This window comes from Bison bison, unplaced genomic scaffold (genome assembly GCF_000754665.1).
Source record: "Bison bison bison isolate TAMUID 2011002044 unplaced genomic scaffold, Bison_UMD1.0 scf7180017864371, whole genome shotgun sequence".
NCBI classification, from domain to species: Eukaryota; Metazoa; Chordata; class Mammalia; order Artiodactyla; family Bovidae; genus Bison; species Bison bison.
This window is the reverse complement of record NW_011494943.1, coordinates 1,606,929-1,618,123: the sequence shown is the minus strand read 5'-3', so window position 1 is coordinate 1,618,123 and position 11,195 is coordinate 1,606,929. Positions and strand designations below refer to the sequence as shown.

Here is an 11,195-nt window from a genome sequence, read left to right as displayed (position 1 = left end):
ATCAGTCAGTTCTTCCCATCAGGTGGCCAAAGTATTGGAGTTTCAGTTTCAACATCAGTCCTTCCAATGAACATCCAGGACTGATCTTTTTTAGATGGACTGGTTGGATTTCCTTGCAGTCCAAGGGACTCTCAAGAGTCTTCTCCAACACCACAGTTCAAAAGCATCAATTCTTCAGCGCTCACCTTTCTTCATAGTCCAACTCTCACATCCATACATGACCACTGGAAAAACCATAGCCTTGACTAGACGGATCTTTGTTGGCAAAGTAATATCTCTGCTTTTGAATGTGCTATCTAGGTTGGTCATAACTTTCCTTCCAAGGAGTAAGTGTCTTTTAATTTCATGGCTGCAGTCACCATCTGCAGTGATTTTGGAGCCCAGAAAAATAAAGTCTGATACTGTTTCCACTGTTTCCCCATCTATTTCCCATGAAGTGGTGGGACTGGATGCCATGATCTTCATTTTCTGAATGTTGAGCTGTAAGCCAACTTTTTCACTCTCCTCTTTCACTTTCATTAAGAGGCTCTTTAGTTCTTCTTCACTTTCTACCATAAGGGTGGTGGCATCTGCATATCTGAGGTTATTGATATTTCTCCCGGCAATCTTGATTCCAGCTTGGGCTTCCTCCAGCAGAGCGTTTCTCATGATGTACTCTGGATATAAGTTAAATAAGTAGGGTGACAATATACAGCCTTGATGTACTCCTTTTCCTATTTGGAACCAGTCTGTTGTTCCATGTCCAGTTCTAACTGTTGCTTCCTGACCTGCATACAGATTTCTCAAGAGGCAGGTCAGGTGGTCTGATATTCCCATCTCTTTCAGAATTTTCCACAGTTGATTGTGATCCACACAGTCAAAGGCTTTGGCATAGTCAATAAAGCAGAAATAGATGTTTTTCTGGAACTCTCTTGCTTTTTTGATGATCCAGCGGATGTTGGGAATTTGATCTCTGGTTCCTCTGCCTTTTCTAAAACCAGCTTGAACATCTGGAAGTTCACGGTTCACGTATTGCTGAAGCCTTGCTTAGAGAATTTTGAGCATTACTTTACTAGCATGTGAGATGAGTGCAACTGTGTGGTAGTTTGAGCATTCTTTGATTGCCTTTCTTTGGGATTGCAGTTGTCAGATAACAGCAAAACATACATTTCTACAGTTGATAGAAATAACTTCTGAAGCTTCAAAAATTAAAAAAAAAAAAAAAAGATGGGCACACAAGCATCTCAGGGCTTCCTAGATGGGCACTTCTGCCAGCCACCACCACCACAGGTTGAGCCATCCTGGAGGCACAGCCCCTGCCCTCCCAGCCACCAGTGTGTGCCACGCCGGTGAGCTGGAATGGTCCATCCCAAACATCGTCGGTTACTTCAGTTCTCAGAGCCCTCAAACATCTGAAGGGGGGCCCTGCAGCAGCTGCTCCATCCACAGGTCCTCCATCCAACCTTCCCACTCACTATGCAGCCGTCCTCAACCATGACATTGCCAGCCAGACCAGCAGAGCGCGGGCTGCGCATCATCTGGATGGATCCTCAGCACCGAGGACAGAGGCTCTGGGGCCGGGGCAGGGGAGGGCCCGTATGGATATTTGTAGAGAGAAGGGGCATCTTTCAATGCCCGATCTCCGCTCGTGCTTCTCCCGCCACCTCCAACTTCTTTTCTCCCCTTGCTAGCTAATTCCTACTCATCTTTACAGTCCTAACCAATAAGCTCCAGGGAGTCCCTCCCAGCTCCCCTCTGGAGAAGCGGCCTTTGTTTCCTGTGGTCCCACAGCTGTATCCTTCATGCGCTTCTCGCCCTGGGCCTTATTGTTCGAAAGATGGGAAGCCCAGCGTGACCTTTCTCATTTGTGCCTGTGAGATGTATTCAGTTCAGTTCAGTCGCTCAGTCGTGTCCGACTCTTTGCGACCCCATGAATCACAGCACGCCAGGCCTCCCTGTCCATCACTAACTCCTGGAGTTCACTCAGACTCATGTCCATCGAGTCAGTGATGCCATCCAACCATCTCATCCTCTGTCGTCCCCTTCTCCTCCTGCCCCCAATCCCTCCCAGCATCAGAGTCTTTTCCAATGAGTCAGGTCTTCACATGAGGTGGCCAAAGTACTGGAGTTTCAGCTTTAGCATCATTCCTTCCAAAGAAATCCCAGGGCTGATCTCCTTCAGAATGGACTGGTTGGATCTCCTTGCAGTCCAAGGGACTCTCAAGAGTCTTCTCCAACACCACAGTTCAAAAGCATCGATTCTTAGGCACTCAGCCTTCTTCACAGTCCAACTCTCACATCCATACATGATCACAGGAAAAACCATAGCCTTGACTAGAAGGACCTTTGTTGGCAAAGTAATGTCTCTGCTTTTGAATAGCTATCTAAGTTGGTCATAACTTTCCTTCCAAAGAGTAAGCGTCTTTTAATTTCATGGCTGCAATCACCATCTGCAGTGATATGCTAATTCTGTTCCCCCAGAATGTGAAGCCGATTACATCCAACTCAGGTGATAAGAGCCTCAGGGGTGGGAGATGCTTCTGGAGTCCCTGTTCTTCCTTCTGCATCCTAAAGGCTGCCTTTCCTGTCTTGATTTTCCACCAGACTGTAAAACTGTCTTAAGGGCAGAGCTGGCCGGAGCCTCCCAGTGTGACTCATGATGGGCCCTCAGTAGAGATTCATTGTTGAACGGCTACAGCTGGGAGACTCAAAAGCAGAACGGAATGGTAGCCACTGTGCTGGCTGGTGAACAGTTCAGTTCCTCTTCTCTGAGACTGGCTGTCACCAAGATCCGAGTGTTCCTGCATGTCCCCGCTGCTACACAAGGATAAAACCAGTCTTCACGTTGTCCCAGTGGCCAGGTAGGCATCACACGTTGTTTATGCCTGTTTGACGCACTGCCTCAAGGACAAAGAGGTAACCCCCCGTCCCACAATGCTGAGGATTTACAAAGAGAAGACAGAATGGGACGTCCCAGGGCAAACAGCTCAGAGTTAAAGGTGAAGTGCACAGGAGGAGAGGATTTCTCCCTGAGGAGGGTCCTCCACCCAGAACCTGGATTACCGAGTTATAAGGTCAGGGGCAGAGTGGAGAAGGCTGGAAGGGGATGCCCTGGTAGGGGAGGGTCTTTCTCTGGCTGATATAAGTCTCCTTCACAAAGTTCTTCCTGCCCTTGCTCTCGGGCGTCTATCAGACCACTCTCCTGCAGTTTCCAGAACCTCTCCACGTCCTACAAAATCCCCAAAGCAGCAGAATGGCTGAGAAAGCCCTGAGAGGTGGCAGAGCATGTGCGTTTTTGCAAAAAGTCAGTTCTGGAAAGAGAAGTCACACCTGGCTTTGGACTGAACTTGAAACCGTGCACCTCAGACTTGAACCGACTGGCCAGGACCCAGCTTGGGACTTGAACACACCTGGGCTCAGGATTAACGAAGTTCAGGTTCTTGATGTCTCATGGCAGGAAGAATTCAGTGAGAGACAAAGTGATAGGTAAGAAGTGGGTGTATTTAGAGAGAAACACACCCCACAGACAGAGTGAGGGCTCTGGAGAAGGTGAGTATGGCTCCAGGGGATGGGGTTGTCGGTATTTATAGAGGTGGGTAATTTCACAGGCTAATCAGTAGGAGGAACATGCCAGCTATTTTGGGGAAGGGGTGGGGATTTCCAGGAACTGGGCCACCACCCACTTGCTGACCTTTTGTGGTTAGCTTTGTAACTATCATGGCGCCTGTGGGTGTGTCATTCAGCTCACTTGCGTTACAGTGAGTATATACTGAGGCACAAGAGCTAGCGGAAGCCAACTGGTCTGCCATCTTGGGCCCATTTGGTTCTGATCAGCTGATGTCCTGTCCTCGGGCTGTGTCGGGCTGTGTCGTTCTTTGAAACGTCGTGCCCTGCCCCCTTCTCTCCTGTTTCAAACTGACAGCTCAATTCATTCCTCACCAGGGCCGTTTTTAGAAACAGCCCCAAGCTCCTGGGGGCCTCTGACCTTGCAGGGGTGACCGCTGATCTCAGATTCTTAGTCACTGCCTAGAACTCTCAGAGCAGCAGGGACTTGCCTCAAAATTAAATTAAGGGCAGAGAAGGCACAAAACAGGGAAGAAGAGAACTCAACTGTGCATAGTTAATAGATTACGAGTTAACTTAAAGAAGCAAACATATTTAAGAGGTACTGTCACCTAAACCCCTAGCTCATTGCAGCATTATTTACAACCATCAGGACAGGGAAGCAACCCAAGTGTCCCCTGATAGACCAAAGAAGATGCGGTATGTGCACACAGAGGACTATTACACAGCCGCAAAAAAGCATGAACGCGTACCATCTGCAGCTACACGGATGGATATTATGCTTGGTGAAGTAAGTCAGACAGAAAAAGACCACTGCTGTGTGATTTCACTTATATGTGGATTGCAAAACAGAAAGCAAATGAACCGAGACAACAAAATAGAGAACAAACATGCTGTTGCCCGAGGGGAGAAGGAGTGAGGGAAGTAGGTGAGGAAGACTAACAGGGACATACTCCCAGTTTCAACACAAATGCGTCGTGGGAATGAAATGTACAGTGTGAATACAGTCACTGATCATGCCGTACCTCGCATGGCGACGGACGACCATGAAAATGATATTTGGCTATGGACAGAAACAGCTAATCACTGCCTGTGCACCAGGAAATAGCAGTCTTGTAGGTGAATTACGAAACCGAGCAGGGCCCTGTGGGGCCTCCCAGGCACGAAAGCCTTTCCACGTCCGCCATTTCTTGTTAGTAGAAAATAGGCTTCACTCAGCCCCTATGACCTTCCCTGAGTTCCGAACGCGTCCCTGTTAGTCCCCAGTCGTGTCCGACTCTGCGACCCCATGGACTACAGCTCACCAGGCTCCTCTGTCCATGGGATTCTCCAGGGAAGAAGCTGGAGCGGGTACCCATTCCCTTCTCCAGGGGATCGTCCCAACACGGGGATTGAACCCGGGTCTCCTGCATTGCAGGCAGATTCGTTACCGTCTGAGCTACCAGGGAAGCCCCTAAGCTCTGAAGGTCAGATTCAAATAGCTGCTAATCAGGGAAGCAGGGGAACTGTACGGACCATAGTCAGATTGAAAAAGAAGTCAATGGGGGCCTCCCAGGTAGTCAAGTGGTTAGGACTCCAGGCTCACACCGGAGGGGTTCCATCCTTGGCTGGGGAACTAAGAGTCCAAGCCTCAAAGTGAGGCCAAAAAGAAAACCAAACCAGAAAACAATGGTTGACGACTAAACCACATCTCTCAGCCGCCCCTTCCACCTGCGCAGCACACAAATCCTTTGCCAGCTTCAAACGGAGGAAAACTACTGAGATTCCAATCCCCACCCCCTTCAACAGCTGCCTTCCCTCTTCCTGGCAACGCCGGCCCAGGCCTTGAAGGACACTCTTGGCAAACTCCCCTCTCCCACCCAGCCCTTAACGAGAAGGCTCTCGACGGGAGGATGTTGATTCCGCCACTCACTAACTCTGTGCCAGTTATGTGACCTTGAGTCCCTCACCTGTGGAAGAAGTGCAGCCTCGGGTGGTGGCAAGAGCCGAACGGGGCAATGCCGGGGGCCTGGCAGCACTCGGGACGGGTTACTGACTGTTACGGCAGGTGCTGGTCCGGCATGCACGGTCCACGGATTCCCTGGGGACTGCCCCGGGTCCGCTCTCCTCCACAGTTCTCTCTTGGACTTCTCAACACGCAGAGGAGCCAGTTCATATGGACAATTCAAACGTGTACTGTTTCTAACAACAAAAACCACAGCGAGCGTGTCTCCAGTTGCGGCTGCTGTTCAGTTGCTAAGTTCTGTCTGATTCCTTGCGACCCCATGAACTGTAGCCCACCAGGCTCCTCTGTCCATGGGACTTCCCAGGCAAGAATGCTCGAGTAGGTGGCCATTCCTTTCACCAGGGGATCTTCCCTATCCAGGGACTGAACCCGAGTCTCCTGCATTGGCATGCAGATTCTTCACCACTGAGCCACCAGCGAAGTCCATACATTTACATTGCGTGCTGTGTGCTTAGTCACTTAGCCATGTCTGACTCTTTGAGACCCCAGGGACTGTAGCCCGCCAGGCTCCTCTGTCCATGGGGATTCTCCAGGCAAGAATACTGGGGTGGGTAGCCATGCCCTTCTCCAGGGGATCTTCCCAACCCAGGGATCGAACCCAGGTCTCCTGCATTGCAGGCGGATTCTTTACCAGCTGAGCCACCATTTTATATATATATATCTTTTTTTGGTAAATTTTACTGACGTGTAGTTGATTTACAACATTCTGTTAATTTCTGCTGTCAACAAAGCGACTCAGTTACACACACTCATTCTTTTCGTATTCTTTTCCACTGCGGTCTGTCACACAGGATATTGAAGGTGGCTCCGTGTGTCCACAGTCAGGTCCTATTGTTTATCCATTCTACATATCCTAGCTTACGTGCCCAAACTCCATTCCTTCCCTTCCTTTTAGGTACTCTTTTTCAGATTCTTCCCCATTATAGGTTATTACAAGATTCTGAACGCGATCCTCTGTGCTGCACGGCGGGTCCTTCTCATTTACCTGTTTTATATGCAATGCTGTGTTTCTGCCAATCCCAAACTCCTAGTTCATCCCTCCTCACCTTTCCCCTTTGGCGACCCTAAATCTGTTTTCTACATCTGTGAATCTGTTTCTATACTGTAAACAAGCTCACGGTATCCGTTTTTTCAGATTCCACAGGTAAGTGATATCGCGTGGCATCTGTCCCTCTCTGCCTCACTTCACTGGTATGATCGTGTCTGAGTCCATCCCCGTTGCCCGGTGAGATGCCATCATCTCACCCTTTCATGTGTTCCTTTACTTCTGGCCACGCCCCTCGGCCTGTGGCATCTTGGTTCCATGACCGGGAATCAAACTCCAGCCCCGTGCAGTGGGAGTGAGGGGTCTTAACCACTGACCCTCCAGGAAGCCCTGATATTTCACTCTTTCTCATGGAAGCCACCTCGTCTAAAAGTAACTGGTTGCCACAATCCTAGGAAACGAGCACACAAAAGAAAGGGAGATAACAGAAGAGAGAGTTTCTCAAGTCCCCCTTGGCCCCTGTTTGGCAATAAGTGTTCTTTCTGAGAGTCACGGTTCCCCACCAGCGGCGAGCACGCAGGCAGGGAAAAGCCCGCAGTGAATCAGCCCTGGCCTCACAGGAAGCGCGCTTTCCTGTCAACAAAGTGCAGAGTGAAAAGCTGTCGACACCGGTCCGAGGGCCCTGCCATAGGGCTGCGACACCAGGAGGAAGGGAGGAGAGCCCCCAAGTGCACGGGCCTTTGGTCCCCGAGAGGCCCTTTCCGCTGGGGCTGAGCACGCAGGTGGGGACGGCTCACGAGCAGAGCCCAGGGCCTCACAAATCTCGGTTTAAACAAGGGGCCACATACTTCTCCACAAACCCACTCGACATGGAAAGCAGAAGTCCTTGAGCATTAGGCAACCCAGTTCCCGTTGAGGCTCTGGTCAATGCTAGGGATTAACTCTCTCCCCGGGGAGAAAAAGAAAAAAATCTGACATGAAAAATCTGGGGTGACATTCCAAAGCACCTGGAACTCCTGAAGCCCAATTATTGATGAACAAATATTTAGGAACTGTCTCCTAGGCGCCAGGCTCGGTGCAGCAGTACAAGCGTAGGAGGACAGACGAGGCCTTTCTCCTCCTGACGCCCAGAGCTAGAAGGGCGCTGGACAGTCTCCTGTGGCTGCTGCAACAGATGACCACAGACCGGGGGGCCTGCAATTACAGAAACTGATTCAGTGTGGGAGGCAAGAAGCCTGAAATCGAGGTGGCGCAGGGTCGATTCCCTCTGCAGCTTCATCAGCAGAGCCCATCCCAGGCCTCCCCCCTGGTTTCTGATGGTTGCCTGGCAACCCTTGTGGGTGGATCACTCCATCCTCTGCCTCCATCTTCATTTCACCTTCTCTTCTGCATCCTTTCCTCTTCCTGTAAGGACAGCAGTGGTTGGGTTGAGGGCCACTCTAAATCAAGTAAGACATCACAGAGATCCTTAACTAATGACATCCGCAAAGACCCTATTTCCAAATTTGGTCACATTCTGAGGCTCTGGGCAGACGTGAATTTGGGGCTGGTGTTTTGAACCCAACACAGGTGGTCAGCTGGTTAGGCAGTTGCCATGAAGAGCAGCAGAGGTGATGACACGGCGCACCGGAGACAGCCAAGTGAGCATCCCGAGGGCCTCACCGGGAACCAGGAACCAGGTGGTGAGTGGAGACTGGTTAAACAGTAGAGGAAAGTGGACTGAACCATAAAGTTGGACCATGCAGAAGGCTGAGCACTGAAGAACTGTGGGGCTGGACAAGACTCTTGAGAGTCCCTTGGACTGCAAGGAGATCCAACCAGCCAATCCCAAAGGAGATCAACCCCTAATATTCATTGGAAGGACAGATGCTGAAACTGAAGCTCAGATACTCTGGCCGCCTGATGTGAAGAGCCAACTCACTGGAAAAGACTCTGGTGCGGGGAAAGACTGAAGGCAGGAGGAGAGGGGGACGACAGAGGACGAGATGGTTGGATGGCATCTGCGACTCAATGGACATGAGTTTGAGCAAACTCCAGGAGATAGTGAAGGACAGGGAAGCCTGGTGTGCTGCAGTTCATGGGGTCACAGAGTCGGACATAACTTAGTGACTGAATAACAACAAACAAGTGGAAAGTGTATCAAAAACTAATCATTATCTATAAAATGGATAACCAACAAGGACCTACTGTACAGCACAGGGAATTCTGCTCAATACTCTGTAGTGATCTGTATGGGAAAAGAATCTGGGAAAGAATGGATATGCGTGCATGTATAACTGAATCACTTTGCTATTCACCTGAAACTATCGCACTGTAGATCAACCACACTCTAATACAAAATAAAAGTTATATTTAAAAAAGAGTTGGACAAGACGAGCAACTGAACAACAACGAAACAACTAATTACACAGATGAGGATTAAACAGAGGGAGAAAACAGCTGAGGGCACAGAGGGTACCACGGCTGGTCCAGACAGGAGGGGCGCTGCGAGGCCCAGGGCAGGAGGGGCCCTGCGGAGGGTCAGGGCAGGGGATGGGCTGGGCTTGTTCGCTGCTCCTCGGAGTTCAGATTTTATCCTTAGGGTTACCAAACGCCTTTGAAAGGTTGGAAACAGGGAGACGTTTCTAGAAACTTCCTCTTGGCCAAGGGGAGGCGGATGGATGAGAGTGAGCGACATCAGATGCAGGGACCGCAGGGTCCCTATCTCAGGGGAAAGCTCTAAGCGTGAGGATGCTCGTGGGTGAAACTCCAGAGAAGCCCGTGTGCTGTCCCAACAAGCCGGCGGGGGTGATTCCCCACCAGAGGAATTTAACCTTGACAGATGGGATCTGGCCAGTCAGAGCAACATCCACCCAATAAGGAAAACCCAAAGTCTGGAAGCCTGACACTTTTTCTCAGTCTCACTTTCAAAGAGAGGAAAGCTGCATTGGAGCAAAAAAATTTATAAACAATTGGACTGGTTCAGATACACACCCCTCTTCCTCTCTGCCTCTATGGCGCCATAAATGGGCCATAAATCCTGTCAGCTCACAGTTAAGTCCTTTGGCCTTTGTGTGCCCCACTGACTTTCAGCCACTCTCCAAAGGTCACCTTCTCCCTTAAACTTCCAGGCTGGGGTCCACACCCTCCCCACAGACTCCAGAAACTCCTGATGCAAGCTCCTGGACTAGATTGTAATCTGTACTTTCCTTTCAACCTGTCTCCACTAAGAGACCTTAAGGGCAAGGATCTTTATCTTGTTCACCTTTGTGTTTCCACTTCCTAATATACACACACACAAAGTTAGTGTTATCAGAATTCCCTGAGCGGTTAGGGCTCAGTGTTCTCGCTGCTAGGGCCCTGAGTTTGATCTCTGGTCAGGGAACTAAGATCACAACAAGTTGAGGAGCACAGCCAAAAAAAAAAGTGTTATTGGATAGATGTATGCATAGATGGATGAAGGAATGGATGGATGAATGGATAGATGGATGGATGGATGGATGAAGAGATGGATGGATGGATGAAGGGATGGATGGATGGACAGATGAAGGGATGGATGGATGGACAGATGAAGCGATAGATGGTTGGATAGATGAATGGATAGATGGATGGATGGATGGATAGATGGATAGATGGATGAAGGGATGGATAGATGAAAGGGATGGATGGATGAATGGATAGATGGACAGATGGATGGATGGATGAAAGGATGGATGGATAGATGAAGGGAAGGATGGATGGATAGATGAATAGATGGATGGATGGATGGATGAAGGGATGGATGGATGGACAGATGAAGCAATGGATGGATGGATAGATGAATGGATAGATAGATGGATGGATGAATTAAGGGGTAGATGAATGGATAGATGAATGGATGGATGGATAGATGGATGGATGGATGAAGGGGTGGATAGATGAAAGAATAGATGGATGGATGAATGGATAGATGGATGGATGGATGGATGGATGGACAGATGAAGTGATGGATGGATGGATAGATTAATAGATAGATGGACAGATGGATGGATGGAGGGATGGATGGATAGATGAAGCAATGGATGGATGGATAGATGAATGGATGGATGGATGAAGGGATGGATAGATGAAAGGATGGATGGATGAAGGCGTGGATGGATGGATGGATGGATTTCTTCATGCTGCTGCACTGGCTGAAAAACCAATTCATCAATCAATTAATTAAATCAACATGGACCCAGCAATTGCTAAGTGCTTTTACACAGCCCCCTTCCCCCAGAGAGTCAGGGTAGGACATCCAAAGAGGCCCAGCCTGGCACCCCAGCACTCACCTCGTTCCTTCTGCAGCCATCCTGTCCAGGTTGGCAGTGTCCTTCGTGCCCGCCCAGTTGGCTCCCAGGTCACCCCACCCCATGTCATCCGCCAAAATGATCACGAAATTCGGTTTCTGGCCTCTTGTCTCCCCACTGAAGCTAAAATCCACAAGAGGATAAAGACATCCCAGGAAACTCAGCCCCACCAACCAGACCTTTAGGGAAAGCCAGGCCATGGTGATCGGGGAGGATTCCAAGCCTGTGGAGTGAGGCGGTGGGGGAGTTTGCCGGGAAGACACGGGGAGTGATGGGGATGCCTACAGGGATGTTGGGGGCTGCAGAAACGAGCAAGAGTCAGGAGCAAGAGTCAGAGAAAATTCAAGAGTCAGGA

At 49.7% G+C, this 11,195-nt stretch overlaps 1 protein-coding gene across 1 annotated transcript in view; it reads right to left on the bottom strand.

Moving 5' to 3' along the window:
* The window catches only part of ARSG (arylsulfatase G), a 56,152-nt gene extending 44,963 nt beyond the window's left edge, over window positions 1–11,189 (bottom strand). Inside the window, exon 1 of the mRNA XM_010856066.1 lies at window positions 10,823–11,189. Coding sequence (XP_010854368.1) covers window positions 10,823–11,040 — 218 coding nt within the window. The 5' untranslated portion in view covers window positions 11,041–11,189. The remainder of the gene's footprint in view (window positions 1–10,822) is intronic.
* Window positions 11,190–11,195: the final 6 nt, after the last annotated feature.